General features: G+C 45.0%; 1 protein-coding gene across 1 annotated transcript in view; it reads left to right on the top strand.

The window, feature by feature from the left end:
• The window catches only part of LOC115137250 (protocadherin-23), a 49131-nt gene that overhangs the window by 12105 nt on the left and 17154 nt on the right, over positions 1-19872 (top strand). The window contains 9 exon segments of the mRNA XM_029673456.2: positions 4004-4235; positions 6499-6735; positions 8532-9599; positions 10501-10691; positions 11105-11204; positions 12969-13126; positions 13433-14186; positions 14189-14308; positions 15062-15301. Of these exon segments, the coding sequence (XP_029529316.2) occupies positions 4004-4235; positions 6499-6735; positions 8532-9599; positions 10501-10691; positions 11105-11204; positions 12969-13126; positions 13433-14186; positions 14189-14308; positions 15062-15301 (3100 nt within the window).

The following is a 19872-nucleotide window of genomic DNA, read 5'->3' as shown; positions in this document are numbered from 1 at the left end:
ATGAAAATATTTGTATGAACATAAGATTCAACAACTGAGACATAAACTGAACAAGTTCCACAGACATGTGAGTAACAGAAATTGAATATGTCCCTGAACAAAGGGATGGTCAAAAGTAAGTCATGTGTGGCCACCAGCTGCATTAAGTACTGCAGTGCATGTCCTCTTCATTGACTGCACCAGATGTGCCAGTTCTTGCTGTGAAATGTTACCCCACTCTTCCACCAAGGCACCTGCAAGTTCACAGGCATTTCTGGGGGGAATGGCCCTAGCCCTCACCCTCCAATCCAACCTGTTCCAGACATGCTCAATGGGATTTAGCTCTGTCTTGCAGGAAATCATGCACAGATCGAGCAGTATGGCTGATGGCATTGTCATGCTGGAGGGTCATGTCAGGATGAGCCTGCAGGAAGGGTACCACATGAGGGAGGAGGTTTTCCCTGTAACGCACAGAGTTGAGATTGCCTGCAATGACCACAAGCTCAGTCCGATGATGCTGTGACACACCACCCCAGACCATGCCGGACCCCCCTCCTCCAAATGGATCCCGCTCCAGAGTACAGGTCTCGGTGTAACTTTCATTCCTTCTACGATAAACGCGAATCCGACCATCACCCCTCGTGAGACAAAACCGCAACTCGTCAGTGTCCTGAAAAGGGGACGTTTCTTTTTTTTGCAGAGTTTATTATATATGAAGAGTTCCCTGGAGTGCATACAAAAAATGATATGATTTAGGACAATAAATTCAAACTGGGATCTGTTTTTGCAAAATAACCCCTCATATGTTGTACAGTTTAATCGGGATTCATATTTAATAAGGTGAACAGTAGGACAAATTGTTTAAACTGATGCCGTTTTGATGCCTCAGGCGGGCAGATACACGAGTGCACAGTTTTAATGTTTTCACATGTTCGTTACGCAGAACTGTCAATGTGATAATGGACCTGTCATTGTCAGTTACAATCAGGGTAATTACCACACCTGAATGTGTTACGTAATTTTGTAGCTTTGACAATCAAATGGGTGGGTATTTAAAAGGCATGCAATTACGTGTAATGACTCACAATGGCTGCTTTGACACTGTTGAAAGATTTGGCGAATGGAAGAATTCTGAGAACGAATTTCCAGAGACCAAGATTTACTGGCCGATGATGATGAGTGGCTTATGAGCCATTTCCGATTACCAAGCGCTGTTCTCTTGGATTTCTGTGCTGTAGTGGGCCCGGCTTTACTGAGAAGCACCAGTAAGCAATTTGTTTCGTCCGTACGCCACCTTTTGACGTGAATCCTCCGCACAGTTTTATAAATGATGCCCCTGGCCTCCACAATCACCCGACCTCAACCCAATTGAGATGGTTTGGGATGTGTTGTTACCAGAGTGAAGGAAAAGCAGCCAGTAAGTGCTCAGCATATGTGGGAACTCCTTTAAGACGGTTGGAAAAGCATTCCAGGAGAAGCTGGTTGAGAGAATGCCAATAGTGTGCGAAGGGTGGCTATACTTTGAAGAATCTCAAATATAAAATATATTTTATTTTTTTTAACATGATTCCATTCTACAATGTAGAAAATATGAAAAATAAAGACACCCTTTTTTGATTGGGTGTCTGTAATGTACACTGCTCCAAAAAATAAAGGGAACACTTAAACAACACAATGTAACTCCAAGTCAATCACACTTCTGTGAAATCAAACGGTCCACTTAGGAAGCAACAATGATTGACAATAAATGTCACATGCTGTTGTGCAAATGGGATAGACAACAGGTGGAAATTATAGGCAATTAGCAAGACACCCCCAATAAAGGAGTGGTTCTGCAGGTGGTGACCACAGACCACTTCTACCAGGAGACAGGCCAGTACATCAGGAGACGTGGAGGCCGTAGGAGGGCAACAACCCATCAGCAGGACCGCTACCTCTGCCTTTGTGCAAGGAGGAGCAGGAGGAGCACTGCCAGAGCCCTGCAAAATGACCTCCAGCAGGCCACAAATGTGCATATGTCTGCTCAAACGGTCAGAAACAGACTCCATGAGGGTGGTATGAGGGCCCGATGTCCACAGGTGGGGGTTGTGCTTACAGCCCAACACTGTGCAGGACGTTTGGCATTTTCGAACACCAAGATTGGCAAATTCGCCACTGGCGCCCTGTGCTCTTCACAGATGAAAGCAGGTTCACGCTGAGCACATGTGACAGACGTGACAGTCTGGAGACGCCGTGGAGAACGTTCTGCTGCCTGCAACATCCTCCAGCATGACCGGTTTGGCGGTGGGTCAGTCATGGTGTGGGGTGGCATTTCTTTGGGGGACCGCACAGCCCTCCATGTGCTCGCCAGAGGTAGCCTGACTGCCATTAGGTACCGAGATGAGATCCTCAGACCCCTTGTGAGACCATATGCTGGTGCGGTTAGCCCTGGGTTCCTTCTAATGCAAGACAATGCTAGACCTCATGTGGCTGAAGTGTGTCAGCAGTTCCTGCAAGAGGAAGGCATTGATGCTATGGACTGGCCCGCCCGTTCCCCAGACCTGAATCCAATTGAGCACATCTGGGACATCATGTCTCGCTCCATCCACCAATACCACATTGCACCACAGACTGTCCAGGAGTTGGCGGATGCTTTAGTCCAGGTCTGGGAGGAGATCCCTCAGGAGACCATCCGCCACCTCATCAGGAGCATGCCCAGGGATTGTAGGGAGGTTATACAGGCACGTGGAAGCCACACACACTACTGAGCCTCATTTTGACTTCTTTTAAGGACATTACATCAACGTTGGATCAGCCTGTAGTGTGGTTTTCCACTTTAATTTTGAGCGTGACTCCAAATCCAGACCTCCATGGGTTGATCAATTTGATTTCCATTGATAATTTGTGTGTGATTTTGTTGTCAGCATATTCAACTATGTAAAGGAAAAAGTATTTAATAAGAATATTTAATTCATTCAGATCTAGGATGTGTTATTTTAGTTGTTCCCTTTATTTTTTTGAACACTGTATAAAGTTGTGTACTTTTTACCCCCTTTTCTCCCCAATTTCGTGATATCCAATTGGTAATTAGTCTTGTCTCATCGTTGCAAATCCCGTACGGACTCGGGAGGGAAAAAAGTTGAGAGCCATGCGTCCTCTGAAACCCGACCTTGCCAAGCCGCACTGCTTCTTGACACACTTCTCGCTTAACCAGGAAGCCAGCCGCACCAATGTGTCGGAGGAAACACCATACAACTGGCGACCGAAGTCAGCGTGAATGCGCCCGGTCCCGCCGCAAGGAGTCGCTAGAGCATGATAGTAGTGATGTAGTGATGCCTCAAGCAATACGAAGCAGTGGCTTAGACCCCTGCGCCACTGGCGAGGCGGTGGAAACTTAAGCAGGAAACTTAAGCGTGGAAAAACCCAGCAGCGTTGCAGTTCTTGACACAAACCAGTGCGTCTGGCAGCTACTACCATACCCCGTTCAAAGTAACATTTTGTCTTGCCCATTCACCTTTTGAATGCCACACATACACAATACAAGTCTCAATTATCTCAAGGTTTAACCATTCTTATTTAAACGGTCTCCTCCACTTAATTTAGACTGATTTTGAAGTGGATTTAGCAAGTGATATCAATAAGGGATCATAGCTTTCACCTGGTCAGTCTGTCATGGAAAGAGCAGGTGTTCATAATGTTTTTGTTTACTCTGTATTACGTCATATTTACAGTTTCACATATCCCTTAGATTTACTTCCTGTCACTGAATCTACAGATAGTGTCTATTTTGAAAAAGGGCCAACTTGCAATAACTGTGGTATCTGGTTGTTTTTTTCCCCTTAACTAAGTTGAATGTGTTCTCTGTAAGTCCCTCTGGATAAGCGGTTATGCTAAATTACAGTACATATATAAATATATTTGAATATTGTTTGTCTGATATTGAAACATGGTACAAGATTGCTGGTGTTTGTCACTGTCCTGGACGGTCTTACTGTTTGTTAATATTCTATCCTATAATATTCTTCTCTCCCTCTTTGCCCAACAGGGAGGTTTGAGTGCCCAGACGTATGTCCACATCGAGGTGGATGACTTGAATGACAACCCGCCGGTGTTCAACCCAGAGAAGTACGTGACCAGCGTCAGCAGCCACGCACAGCCCGGCACAGAGGTCCTCAACGTCATCGCCACTGACAGGGACTCTGGGGACTACGGTCACGTTACCTACCAGATCCTGGCCGGGGACCTGTCCTCCCTTTTCTCAGTGGATAAAACTACAGGTAGGATGACAGCAGAGATCTCTGGGGTAAGAATGAAACAGGGTTGTGGTCAAATATTTTTTTCAATTCAGTGAATTAAGTCCTCGTAGAAAACCATGGGCGATTTTCAATACAGGAAGTGAATTGAAATTCACTTCTTGAATTGACTGAATTGACCACAACTCTATGTCTTGGTTGTTGTGTCGTGGAGGAACACCGTGTTAAGGGGCTGCTTAGTGTAGTACTATGTTGTGTTTACGAAGTCCCCTCCCTTCCTCCACTGTATACCCAAACCACTTAGTATTCTTACTGGACTAATTGTGCCACAGCCCAACCCCACATCACAAGCACAGCACAGGTAGTTGTAGTTTTACCAAGTGCTAATCAGGTTTTGCACTGAACTGTGTATGTTACATCAGGTGTCTTTAAACCCATTTTGTCCAGGGGACACATTTGGTCTTCACCATGATCTGGAGGTGAATATTATTGCCTTGCTGTCATTATCCACAAAATACCATACTCCTCTGTACATAATCTTTTGAAAAAATATTTATGCTCCCTGACTTTCTAGCTAGTGGTGATTAGCTTTCTGGACACAATGTTAACTACGATTACTGAAAGATTAAATTATTACATGGTCCAATATAATTTCGATCTTGCTTGTCATTCAATTTTAGGCTGTAGTAGGTTTTTTACTAAGACCACCACTCGCCACATTAAATTGTCTCGCAGGCTGCATCTTGCTCATGGGCTGACAGTTTCAGATTCCTGTACTACACCTGTAATGTCAGTCCTATGTCAATGAATTCAAATCATTCATTTGTACACTACTTGTAGGTATGACTTGTGTCAACCTTCGAGCTTTCTAAACTCCACCACAATTTTTTTCCAATACAAAATGAAGAAATACATTTGTGGATGACTTTGACAATGTAGTATTTTTCTTGCTTCGTTTACTGTATTCACCTCAATGCCTTCACGCAGCTGGTCAGTCACATTGACCATGCACTAATAACATATAACCTGCAGCTAGAAGTCTCACTTGCACCCTGGCATCATTTGATGCCAGTAGCCACGTTGCGATAAACATGTGCTTACTCGGCATAAGCCCCCAGTAGTGGACATGATTACTATAGTCACCTCACAGCAGGGATCCTGCAGATTTAGGAAGGCCTGCCCTTGAAGTCTGCAGTAGATACCATTGTCCTAAATGATGACACACTACCACGATTAAGATTAATGCATTCATAATGGTACAAGCCGGTGACCTTTTGAAAGGCACCCTACAGCCGTGATATTGTAGAGTGAGTTATTGCAGTTTGACATGTTTGTGTCATGGCGTCAAAGCACATGATTTTTATAGAGCCGAGTGAACTCATACACATGACATCGTTGTAATAAAAGCATGAATAATTCTAACCAATAGTTTCCAGAACAATGTCTATTTGCGTATTACTATGACGCAGGCTCATAAATATAGTTTGAGGGTAAATTAATTAACTACTGCTAAGCTAATTGTTACCATTGCTATTGCTCCAGCCATCTGTGCAGGCCCTGTGGGAGCCCTTTTATTAACTGAGGCTTTCCAGTACAATACTGCCTGAAATCGGTGATTTGAGGGTGAATTCGGGTGACAAAATTAGCTGACCCCTGACCATATGTCCTGTGTCTGTTGTGCTCCACACATAGTCTACCATTCAAGAGAAGCCCAATTGTGAAGGTGCAATATGCAGAAATCATTCTGCCATTTCCTGATTGTTAAAATTAGAATAGTTTGCCTAATTTCAGTTTGTGTGACAAAGCAAGCACTCTGTGTAAAGAATCATTGTACAATCCAGACCGCTGTGAAATCTTTTCAATAACCAAAAATATAACATTTTCAGCTGTTTGAAGCTGGTGTACAAAAACGAAATTTAAGACCAGGACGCATAGAAGTAAGACACACAGAACAGATCTACCACTTCATAGACTTGCTTTTAATGAGAGTGATAGATCTATAACTCACATTTCCATGTGAATTTGGTCGGGTCGCCCAAAAAGTTACATATTGCAGTTTTAAGAGGGCCAATCATGTGAATAATCCTTCCCTACCATGGCAACAAGTTTAATATAGATTCATACCCCTGATTTAATTAATAAAGAAAATAGTAATGTTGATTTTTAAATTATATTTTTTTCTCCAAATTTACAAAATTACAAATATAACTCTAGCAATTGATTTTCCCCTATTACTTCGAACAAAAAATCCAAAATGTTGACCGTCCTCATCCTTTTGCCTCTACAGGTGTGGTCTACCTGACCTCCACCCTGACCCACCTTGGCACTGCGAGCATCAAGCTGGCTATTACCGCCCAAGACAGTGAGGGTGTGACATCGGCCCGACCCGCGGAGGTCACGGTGAACGTCCTGCGCAGTGCCCAGGCCCCAGCAGTTTTTCAGAGGTCACGCTATGCCTTCACCGTGCCTGAGAACGCCCTGCCTGGCACCCCGGTGGGAATCGTGGAGGCCCTCAACCCTGCTAGTGAGTAGTGGATGGACGGGTGTGAGAGATGTTGATTGGGCTCTTATTGTGTGGGTTAGATCAGTGTAAACCAGATGGTAATGGCTCTTTCTTGTCCACTGGAAGACTAGGTGCAGTTCAACCATGTTGCTTACAGCGATCTAATCCATTCAGATGCGAAATGAGTCTAGTGGCCCAGTCACTAGTAGGTGGAAGTAATCCATGACTTGTTTTTTTTGTCCGTTAAAGTGACAGACTTCTGTCACTCCCCTTTTTTAACTGTCCCTGTTCTTCCTGACCAGGCTTAGTGCAGTTGTCAGCTGAGGTGGATGTAGGGTGAAGATGCTCTTAGACCCTAATCTCGGTCAGTTTAGCATTTTCCTCACTAATGGTTAAGGTTAGGATTGGGGGAGGGGAAGCTGATCATAGATCTGTACCTAGGGGGAAACTTCACCCCAGAGCGCTTAGTTGAGTGCTGAGCAAAAGGCTGTAGAGCAGGCCGCCTGCCAGGGCTGGTGGGTGTCGGGGGGGTGTAAGTCTCTCCCTCCTGGATGATCACACAAAGGGGATTTGGTAGGCTTTGGTGCTCTTCAGCACCTGGCAGGGCCATAGGTGAATGGGCAAATGATTGTGACACAACAGGAGGCAAAACATTCCACATTAACTTCTCACTACCTATGGCTCACAACACCTTGCTATTAAAATATAAACAAAGCGATATTTTGTTATTACCCTTTACTGTGTTCTACCTTGTTTTGATTTGTCTGCTAAGCAGGTGTGTTAGTCTGTTAGTGGATTGACTACAATATACAACTGGCAATGAGGTATTTGCCAACAAAGGCAATGAGTATTAGGCTGATATGAAAACCTGGTGTTTTGTCCTGTTCATGCTGCATGACCAAACTGAAATGGACAGAATGGCACGGCACATTATCCAAAGTGAATTCCAATATACTGCTACTGCAACTTGCAACTTCTTCCCACCGACATTGTATTGTTTAAGAAATGTTGCAACATAAATTGTAAGATGCAATGTTCAGAATTGCCTCCCGTAATGTGCCATCACATCTTAAAAAAAAAAAAAAATTCAAACGTGATGTGATTTTTCACCTCATATCATTCAGCTGTACATGGGTAGCTGACACGGGCCCATATTCAAGTGTCTCCCTGATCTTCAATAATCCAAGTGAACTAGCTTTTCAATAAGACCTGTACTTTTTCCAGGAGGAATTCCTTTGGGGATTCCCTTACTGTGGAGAGTTTCCCCACTTTTCCATTTCCCTGGTTTATCCCGTCACTGGCCACTCAGAGCAGTGTCACTCCTAGCTCTGGTCCAAGGCATTAGTGTGGCTTGCTAACACCTGAAGGCTCAGCGTTAGCATGCACCGCACTAATGCCCTGGACCAGAGCTATGCCACTCCTTTCAGTGTATCTAAACGACTAAACCTTTCTTCAGCAGTAGACAGTCATTTAAGGTTGTCTCGTTGGTTAACAGATTAACCCCTTGGAGATAAAACTGTGAAACATCAAGAATGTCTGCTTTGAGGGAGGGGAGGGAAAGCCCCCTCTTAAGCCCCCCTCAAAGCTTTACTCTTCCCCTTGGCTGTTAGGGTATAGTTACTGTTAAAACACAAGGGGGGATATTCCCATTATCACATTTTGTGAAAGTTGAATTGGTTGCTCGAGTTATCGATTATGTTCATTGATTGACTAAATAGGACTAATTATACAGGTCAGCCAAAAATACCTGATATTGTGGGGCCTAGTTTTATTTTAATATTTATATCCATCCATAAATGTTTTTCTTGTCATCCCAGACTCCGTGGACTCCATGTCGTACCGCATCTCGTCGGGCGACCCCCACGGTCTGTTCTCTGTCCACTCCAGTTCGGGCCTGATCAGTACCAGCCATCCGCTGGACCACGAGTCCCAGCCCTATGCCCTCCTGGTGCTCCAGTGCCATGCGGGCACCGCCTCGCCCGTCTACAGCAGCACCCAGGTCAACATCACCATCGCTGACATCAACGACAACGCGCCTGTTTTCCCCAAAATGGCAGACACCGTTGCCGTGTCCCAAAATACGCCTCCCGGAACGGTTCTGTTCATTGCCCATGCCCACGACGCAGACAGTGGCGCAAACGGGAGGGTGCGGTATTTCCTGTCACGTGGTAGTGCTAGGGGGAGTGTGCCATTTTATGTGGATGCCGACCAGGGTACAGTGTACTTAAACCAAAGCTTTTCTCGGGACCCTCGACCAAAGTACACCTTCGAAATACTGGCGAAGGACATGGGCGAACCTTCGCTCACCGCCACGCTGATGCTCACGGTCAACGTGGCACGCAGTGCCACTGAAGACACCCTGGCCTTCGAGACACTAGTCTACCAGGTGGAAATGGGCGAGAGCACCCAGATAGACACCCGGGTCATCCAGGTGAGGGCGCATCAAAGCCGAGGAAGCAGCAGCCACCAACAGGGGTCCAACCCCAATCCAGTCCTCTCCTACTCCCTGGAGCCTGACCCAGACTTTCCCCCTCCACCTCTCCGAGTCCACCCCGCGAGTGGGTGGCTCTTTCTCTCCCAAAACCTTGACTACGAAACAGAGCCCATGTTTCGCTTCAAAGTCCTCGCCACTGTTCAAGACGAAACAACACTAGCTATGGCTAACACCACCGCTACAACCAATGTTATCGTGCTTGTCCTAGATGAGAATGACAATGCACCAGTGTTCACCAGCCTGGCCTACTTCTTCACGGTCCAAGAGGGACCTTCGCCCCAGGGCCTGGTAGGGATGGTGCAGGCGGTGGACCGAGACTCCAGGAAGAACGCGCAGCTGTCCTACATCCTGCTGTCGGACGGGAAACACTTCCGCATTAACACCAAAACAGGTAAGAGGCCCTTTCCAAAGACTTGTGCATACTTCCTTTCATCCCGTCATTGAAGTAATCCCTGATCTGACATGACTTTCTAGTATGGTGCCCTCTGGACCACTAATACATTGATTTTACCTCAAATACACAGCTATATTCTCAGGTCTGATTGGATTTTCTTATTCAACTAGGCAAGTCAGTTTAGAACAAATTCTTATTTACAATGACTGCTCACCCCCCCCATAGCTAGAGGCACATGGTTTTCAGTAAAGTAATGGTGAAACCAGGGCAGTGGCAAAGCTGTGCTTAGATTTTTTTTCTATGGCACTCGGGCTGCGCAAGGTAGGCAAATCATTATTATAATTGATAGTTTATGACTTTGGAAAAGGTAGCTGGTTCAAAATGAGTCTGTTACCGGCTATTTGGCCGATGACCAGCGCTTACGGAAAACACTGATTTTAAAGCTGAAATCAGTAATGGTTAAATTGCCACATCTGTTTGCAATATTACAACAGAAATTACTTCAGTCAACTATTGAGGATTCCAGCTTGAAGAATCTCATACAAGATTGCAGATACTTATATTTCCCTATGCCTACCCTATCTTTGGTAATGGGGTTGCAGGTAGCCTAGCGGTTAGAGCCTAATAGTTAGAGCATAGGCGCTAGTAACTGAAAGGTTGCTAGTTCAAATCCCAAGACAACCAGGTGAATAATCTGTCAATGTGCCTTTGAGCAAGGGACTTAACACTAATTGCTCTAGGATTGCCGTTGATTATGTCAAAAAGACAAATTTCCAATTCACACATTCATATTAATACACACTTGTACATGTAAAATAGGACAAATATAAGCACCCACCAAAATAATTATTTCTAACATTAATGCTTTCTCACTCTCTTGCCCATCCTGCTCTCCCAGGGGAGATAATCAACTGGGTGTCTCTGGACCGGGAGCAGCACGCTGGGCACACCCTGAAGGTGATGGTGACGGACCAGGGCCAGCCCCGCCTCAATGCCACTGCCACCGTTCACATCCTGGTCACCGACATCAATGACAACCCACCCCAGTTCACCCACCTGCCCGCCTCCGGCAAGGAGCTCAACGTCCAGGTAGAGAGAGACACACACATTTTCACCAGGCAGCATGTCACATGAGCTGAAACATGTAACACTTAAAATCGTACTTTCTAACTAATATTATTAGATTATAAATGGCTGTGATAACTGGATGATGATGATTATTATTATTATTATTATTATATTATTATTCATTTGTTAACTGCAAATGAATTAACAACTGACGGAAATTATCATTTTGAAATTTGATAAAGAAAAGTTACTATATCGTTCCTGTGAAGTCACGTGTACTAACTCAAAATATTCAACTTGACTGCATGTCCATCGGTATAGTATTTTAGAATGACCCACTATTATGAATGTTATTAATTATGCATGCAGTAGCATGTACATGTTTTTAGTAACACTTGTTTTGTTCATTCGTTCTCTTGTTGGTGTTCATTTAGGTTTGGGCAGGTCTGCCCACAGGCTCATTGGTGACCACCATGTTTGCCAAGGACCTCGATGCAGGAGAAAATGCAACAGTCAGGTTTTCTCTCACCACAGGTGTGTGAATTTTTTGTGTGTGAATTTGACCCCTTTTTCTCCCCAAATTCGTGGTATCCAATTGTTTAGTAGCTACTATCTTGTCTCATCGCTACAACTCCCGTACGGGCTCGGGAAACTTAACGTGTAAATATTTGTATGATCATAACAAGATTCAACAACTGAGACACAAACTGAACAAGTTCCACAGACATGTGACTAACATAAATGGAATAATGTGTCCCTGAACAAAGAAGGGGGTCAAAATCAAACGTAACAGTCAGTATCTGGTGTGGCCACCAGCTGCATTAAGTACTGCTGTGCATCTCCTCCTCATGGACTGCACCAGATTTGCCAGTTCTTGCTGTGAGATGTTACCCCACTCTTCTACCAAGGCACCTGCAAGTTTCCAGATTTTTCTGGGGGGAATGGCCATAGCCCTCACCCTCTGATACAACAGGTCCCAGACGTGCTCAATGGATTTGAGATCCGGGCTCTTCGCTGGCCATGGCAGAACACTAACATTCCTGTCTTGCAGGAAATCACGCACAGAACGAGCAGTATGGCTGGTGGCATTGTCATGCTGGAGGGTAATGTCAGGATGAGCCTGCAGGAAGGGTACCACATGAGGGAGGAGGATGTCTTCCCTGTAACACACAGCGTTGCGGTTGCCTGCAATGACAACAAGCTCAGTCCGATGATGCTGTGACACACCGCCTCAGACCGTGATGGACCCTCCACCTCCAAATTGATCCCGCTCCAGAGTACAGGCCTCGTTGTAATGCTCAATCCTACGACGATAAACACAAATCCGACCATCACCCCTGGTGAGACAAAACCGTGACTCGTCAGTGAAGAGCACTTTTTGCCAGTCCTGTCTGGTCCAGCGATGGTGGGTTTGTGCCCATAGGCGACGTTGTTGCCGGTGATGTCTGGTGAGGACCTGCCTTACAACAGGCCTACAAGCCCTCAGTCCAGCCTCTCTCAGCCTATTGCAGACAGTCTGAGCACCGATGGAAGGATTCAGCGTTCCTGGTGTAACTCGGGCAGTTGTTGCCATCCTGTACCTGTCCCGCAGGTGTCCTGTTCGGATGTACCGATCCTGTGCAGGTGTTGTTGCACGTGGTCTGCCACTGCGAGGATGATCAGCTGTCCGTCCTGTCTCCCTGTAGTGCTGTCTTATGCGTCTCACAGTACGGACATTGCAATTTATTGCACTGGCCACATCTGCAGTACTCATGTCTCCTTGCATCATGCACGTTCACGCAGATTAGCAGGGACCCTGGACATCTTTCTTTTGGTGTTTTTCAGAGTCAGTAGAAAGGCCTTTTTAGTGTCCAAAGTTTTCATAACTGTGACCTTACTTGCCTACCGTCTGTAAGCTGTTAGTGTCTTAGCAACTGTTCCACAGGTGCATGTTCATTAATTGTTTATGGTTCATTGAACAAGAACGGGAAACGGTGTTTAAACCCTTTACAATGAATATCTGTGAAGTTATTTGGATTTTTACGAATTATCTTTGAAAGACATGTTCCGAGTTTATTTTAATTTGTCTTACTCGGATACCATACCAGACTTAAAGGGACAGTTCATCAGAAAGTTAAGATTTAGGTTAGTTCAGGCCCTTTAGGGTTAATGTTTTTAGAGCTCAAAGTTGGTGATCCAAAGTTAGTTCCAGCTATACCCATCAATCCAAAATAAGGAAGATGAGCACCATATCATTTTTATCTGTCTGTATGATGTGTATTTTTCCTCTCCTCTTTCTTTTTTCGGTCTCTTTCTCAGATGAGGAACGGGGCCACTTTGAGATAGACAGTCAGAGCGGAGACATACGGAGCACGGAGCTATTCACCCAGAACGCCAAGACCCAATACACCCTGTCAGTGGTTGCCACCGACAATGGAGCTGTCCCCCTAGAGGAGACAGCCGTCATTCACCTCCAGGTGCCCTGACCTTCCTTTTGCATAATGGGATTTATATTGGCCCAGTTCTCACGGAGTACTACTATGACATGCCTCTACATGTTTGTAATTTACCTTTACCAGTTGCGCTTGTCCAGGGTATCATGCAATTAAGATACATTATCTTATAATATGTTATAGACAACTGATGATTACTGTGGATGGTTTGGAATTCTAGTGTAATTACTATAATTTAGTAGCATTTGTAACATGATTTGCGCTACTTGTCTGCATTGGCAATTAGACATTTAATGGTTTGAATTGAAGTTGAATTCAACCCATTTCCAGGTTCAAGCTGCAGAGAAACAGCACGGTGGCACCCACCCCCAAAGTGTGCGACTCTTCTCCGTGAGGGAGGACACCAAACCCGGCACTGTCATCGGCTCCGTCCACCTCTCCCCATCCCCAACAACCAATGGCAGGCTGCGTTACTCCATCGCCGAGGGCAACGGGGTCCTTCACTTCGGCCTGGACAGCTCGTCCGGAGACCTGTACCTCAACCAGCCGCTGGACTATGAGTCTACATCACGCTACTTTCTGGTTGTACATGGCGAGGACGCCACCAGACCAGGGACGAACGTAACTGCATTTGTGAGCGTAGCGGTGGAGGACGTGAACGACCACGTGCCCTGGTTCCCCTGCGAGGTGATCACGTTGGGGTTGCTGGAGGACGTAGAAGTCGGAACGCGTGTGATCGCCTTCAATGCCAAAGATGGTGACGGGAGCCTGGCCAACAGCGGCCTGCGTTACTCATTGGCCTTTGATCCTCAGCTGGGCAGGTCAGGAGGATCATTGTTGTCCTCCACAACATCATCATTTCCTTTCCGCATCCACCCACTCACCGGCACTCTCACCACGACAACTCCCCTGGACCGTGAGAGGACCGTGAGCTTCACGTTCATGGTCACCGCCACCGACCAGGCAGCAAGGGCGGTCGACCGCAAGTTCGCGACTGTGACCGCTCAGGTGTTCCTGCTGGACGTGAATGACAACCGTCCGGCGTTTGTCTCCCAGGACACGGTCCTCGTGATGGAGGATGCAGAGTGGGGAGCCTGGTGCATCGTGTGGTGGGCGTGGATGATGACGTCGGTGAAAGCGGCCAGGTCACCTATTGTCTTGTCTCTGGGAACAAGGAAGGGCTCTTTATTTTGGAGGAGAAAACAGGTATGCTCTTGGTAGATTTTCGATGAATGACGAAAGTATGATTCTGGAAAATGTATGAGGAATCATTTACCTCACTAGTCGTTCCGTAGTTTAATTTCCAGGCGAAGCACAAAGGCCCCCCAAAGCAAAGCATCCAGGTAGTCTAATGAATCACACTAAATTCTTCTGCTGCCCTGTTGTTCTCTACATACTTTAGTCTGAGACTGCCATCAATGAATTTGTTTGTGGTGACAAGGGGCGTTGTACAAAAAGTCCTCAGAGATTGGATTGTCTCCAACCAATCAGAGTATCAAAGCCAATGATGAATTTTCGAACCACTGCTTTACCCCTGTGTCTGGCTCTGGTCTGACCAACCGAATTGGTGATTGGACCAATCATATGGCGCTGAATGTGTTTGCATTCGGTGAAGCGATACTCCGATCCAAACCCATTGCGAAGAATAAAACCAATTTCCTTGGGCGTAGCGTTTGCATAGAGCAAGGAGTCTGGGTAGCCAGGCAAACATCCAGATCCTCTGACATCAAAAATGGTCAAATAAATCCTTGATCTAAGAATCACTTTGCATCCTAAACAACTGCTCATGATTTGATCATGGCTCGATTCTGCGCCTTGCCTTGCTCTAACTGATCCCTTCAGACACACTGAATCGTTTTAGGGGTAGCAGCACTAGGTAGTGGCCCGTCCTATCAATACAATGGCAGGGGAACACTGCCACAGTACATCAGTCTCAACTCGCCTCTTCTCCCCCCGTAGGTCTGCTGTACCTAGCATCCCCTCTGGACTACGAGCTCCAGACCTCCCACTCCCTGACCATCCAGGCCTCGGACCAGGGGCTCCCCTCCCTCTCCTCTATCCAGACCCTGATGCTGGAGGTAGGGGATGTGAACGACCAGCCTCCTCTGTTCCAGCAGGACGTCTACACAGCCAGCGTTGCCGAGAACAGAGAGCCTGGGGAGAGTGTGGTCACGGTGTCCGCCACAGACAAGGACTCCGGTACGTAGCACTCTGGATACTGTTTTTTTTTTTTCAAATTGTGTTTCATTGTTCAGTTCAGATGGAGAATACAGAGCAGAAAAACAAGTTGCACAGTTTTCTCTCCATTTGCAGTGCTTCAATTATTTATAGGAGATATTGTTCTGCGCTAGCTAGCGCATCATCTCAAAGGAAGAAGTAAGCTTTGTCAGGGCCAAAATGGTCTATAGGGAAGGAGCCTCATGTTTCTGTAGCATAAGGCAGTTATGGAGATCACAAGGCCTTACCTACCCCCTTACCCCCAATCCATCTCCTTAATGCGCCGTGCCAAGCCGAGGCATTAGGTACCATTTTTAGAGTTTTTATGAATCGACCCATGATCAAACCCCCAACCTAATTCTCTAGATAACCTAGAGCCCACATCACTCATTGTAGACAAACCCATCCACAGTTTAGATTTACACAGTGGTCACATTACAGTATGTTAGTTTAGCCTCTAGGTGGCAGCATCGGCACATGAATTCTGCTTTGAGAGACCTTATGCGACTCTTCTCCATGAGGAGGACACCAAACCCTGCACTGTCATCAGCTCCGTCCACCTCTCCCCATCCCCAACAACCAATGGCTGAGTTGTGCTGAGACAGATCCATCCTGCGATTTAGTGGTCAACAAATACTGCTGATTATCCTTTCTAACCCAAAATCCTGACCATAAAATTGCATTTGATAATATAACCAAGTTGGCTATGGTTTGGATTGCGGTTTGGGACATTTTTTTTATACTCGAATTTGATTCTTATGTTGCTCTCTCAAACTGTTCACTATCCTATGGTAGGTTAAATTATTTTTGATATGACGTACTGTATCTACAGCAGAAAAGACACAGGAATCTCAAATGTTTCCATAAGCTATCTCAAATAAGTATCAAGTAGGTGCAACTATGTGGTAACCTTGTTCCCTGAAAAGCCACACAAGTCTACCATAAACCCCCCCCCCCATTTTCCCTTTCACCCCCTGTCCATACATGGTTCATGTCAATCACCAGTATATCACACTGACAGGGGCGCCATTAACTGACAATCCTCCTCAATCTGTGAGTTTTCAGTAGAGCCCTAGAGGCCTGACAGGTCAAGAATTTCTACTTCTCTGTTGGTCCCATTCCATTTGGGTTTCTTCCCAAATGGCACTCTGTCCTCTACATAATGCCCTATGGGCCCATATTTCCTATGGGCCCTGGTCAAAAGTAGTGCACTACATAGGGAACATGGTGCTATTTGGGATGCATCCTTTGGGTGTGATTGAAATTGAGGGAGAGCCGCAGTGCGCTCCCCTGATCTTGTCTTCTGTTTTCTCTCTGCACAGGCTAGTTCAAGCATACATCCCACCGAATTACACTCACGACCCAACTTAATCCTGTAAGCACATCCACACGTTGGCCCTTGTTTATTGGAACACTTTTCCCTGCAGTAGCCCGCCGTCCCCCAAATCACGTTTCTTAATTGCTCTCCCAAATATTGAAAGTTGAGGAAGAAGGTGAAGCAAGGGAGGGTGTGTGCTCTTTTTAAACACCAAGGAGGTGTGTGTCTGTGTCTCAGCGTGCGTCCATGTGGGTGTATGTGTGCGTGAGACATTCTTTGGGGTGAGAACAGTCTCTAAGAAAAGCAAGCAGACCGAAAGCCCCCACTCCTCCAGGAGATGTGAAAGGTCCCACCGACGATGAGTCCATAATCCCAACCATCTGTGCTAATAGGCCTTGAGTGTTCATCTGTCTCCTCCAATCACCTCTCTCCGGAGTGGCCTGAATCTGTGGCGTGCCTCAATGGCCGCTCTCTCTCCATCTGTCTCACAATTAAATTGAGGAAAGTTGTATTTTATATTTATTTATTTTTGGCATTGATCTTTGTCTTTTGCTTCAGTGTTGGAGAAATTGTGAGGAGAAAGAGTGACTGGTTGTTCAGTACTTCACTCCAAACCTTGCTTTAGGTACAGTTGAAATTGGAAGTTTACATACACTTAGGTTGGAGTCATTAAAACTTGTTTTTCAACAACTCCACAAATTTCTTGTTAACAAACTATAGTTTTGGCAAGTCGGTTAGGACATCTACTTTGTGCATGACACAAGTGATTTTTCCAACAATTGTTTACAGACAGATTATTTAACTTATTATTCACTATCACAATTCCAGTGGGTCAGAAGTTTACATACACTAAGTTGACTGTGCCTTTAAACGGCTTGGAAAATTCCATGGCTTTAGAAGATAATTGACATCATCTGAGTAAATTGGAGGTGTACCTGTGGATGTATTTCAAGGCCTACCTTCAAACTCAGCACCTCTTTGCTTGACATCATGGGAAAATCAAAAGAAATCAGCCAATACCTCCACAAGTCCACAAGTCCACAAGTAGACCTCCACAAGTCTGGTTCATCCTTGGGAGCAATTTCCAAACTCCTGAAGGTACCACGTTCATCTGTACAAATAATAGTACGCAAGTATGAACACCATGGGACCACGCAGCCGTCATACCGCTAAGGAAGGAGACGCGTTCTGTCTCCTAGAGATGAACGTACTTTGGTGCGAAAAGTTAAAATCAATCCCAGAACAACAGCAAAGGACCTTGTGAAGATGCTGGAGGAAACGGGTACAAAAGTATCTATATCCACAGTAAAACTAGTCCTATATCGACATAACCTGAAAGGACACTCTCAGCAAGGAAGAAGCCACTGCTCCAAAACCACTGTGTAAAAGCCAGACTACGGTTTGCAACTGCACATGGGGACAAAGATTGCACTTTTTGGAGAAATGTCCTCTGTGCTGATGGAACAAAAATATAATTTTTTGGCCATAATGACCATCGTTACATTTGGAGGAAGAAGGGGGAGGATTGCAAGCCGAAGAACACCATCCCAACTGTGAAGCACGGAGGTGGAAGTATCATGTTGTGGGGGTGCTTTGCTGCAGGAGGGACTGGTGCACTTCACATCATGAGGACGGAGAATTATGTGCATATATTGAAGCAACATCTCCAGACATTAATCAGGAAGTTAACGCTTGGTCGCAATGGGTCCTCCAAATGTTCAATGTCCCCAAGCATACCTCTAAAGTTGTGGCAAAATGTTTTAAGGCCAACAAAATTAAGGTATTTTAGTGGCCATCACAAAGCCCTGACCTCAATCCCATAGAACATTTTTGGAGAGAACTGAAAAAGTGTGTGCGAGCAAGGATGCCTACAAACCTGACTCAAACCTGACTCAGTTACACCAGCTCTGTCAGGCCAACATTCCCCCAACTTATTGTGGGAAGCTTGTGGAAGTCTACCTGAAATATTTGACCCAAGTTAAACAATTTAAAGGCAATGCTACCAAATACTACTTGAGTGTATGTAAGCTTCTGACCCACTGGGAATGTGATGAAAGAAATAAAGGCTGAAATAAATAATTCTCTCTCCTATTATTTTGACATTTCACATTGTTAAAATAAAGTGGTGATCCTAACTGACCAAGACAGACATTTTACTAGGATTAAATGTCTGGAATTGTGAAACTGAGTTTAAATGTATTTGGCTAAGGTGTATGTAAACCTCCGACTTCAACTGTGCCCATCTTATATTTTTTGGCAATAAAAGTAGTAGTAGTAGTTTTATTGGTGGAAAATACAAAATAATACTTTATTTTCTCCCCAAGTTTACAATCTTTTACTGACATTTTGCGTGACTGTTTTTCTTGTTTCTCTTCACTTTGTTGTACAATTTATAGTATAGCAGAAATATGTGATGTTTTTCCAATGTGTTCCCACAAGTATTTTTAAAAATATATATCTCAATGTTAACAGTGAAGAGGCGACTCCGGGATGCTGGCCTTCTATGCAGAGTTCCTCTGTCCAGTGTCTTTTGCCCATGTTAATCATTTATTTTTATTGGCCAGTCTGAGAGATGGCTTTTTCTTTGCAACTCGGCCTAGAAGTCCAGAATCTCGCAGTCGCCTCTTCACTGTTGACGTTGAGACTGATGTTTTGCGGGTACATTTTAATGAAGCTGCCAGTTGAGGATTTGTGAGGAGTCTGTTTCTCAAACTAGACACTCTAATGTACTTGTCCTCAGTTGTGCACCGGGGCCTCCCACTCCTCTTTCTATTCTGGTTAGAGATAGTTTGCGCTGTTCTGTGAACGAAGTAGTACACAGCATTGTACCAGATCTTCAGTTTCTTGGCAATTTCTCATGGAATAGCCTTCATTTCTCAGAACAAGAATAGAATGACGAGTTTCAGAAGGACAGTTTTATTAATTTAATCAGGACAACAGTTTTCAGCTGTGCTAACAGGATTTCAAAAGAGTTTTCTAATGATCAATTAGCCTTCTAAAATTATTAATTTGAATGAGCTAACACAAAGTGACATTGGAACACAGGAGTGATGGTTGCTGTTAATGGGCTTCTGTACGCCTATGTAGATATTCGGTATAAAATCTGCTGTTTCCAGCTACAGTAGTCATTTACAACATTAACAATGTCTACACTGTATTTCTGATCAATTTGATATTTTAATGGACAAAAAAATTGATTTTCTTTAAAAAACAAGGACATTTAAGTGACCCTGAA

The sequence above is a fragment of the Oncorhynchus nerka genome, linkage group LG11, assembly GCF_034236695.1.
Source record: "Oncorhynchus nerka isolate Pitt River linkage group LG11, Oner_Uvic_2.0, whole genome shotgun sequence".
NCBI classification, from domain to species: domain Eukaryota; kingdom Metazoa; phylum Chordata; class Actinopteri; order Salmoniformes; family Salmonidae; genus Oncorhynchus; species Oncorhynchus nerka.
Note: the sequence above shows the minus strand (reverse complement) of the source record. Positions and strands in the feature narration are given on the sequence as shown.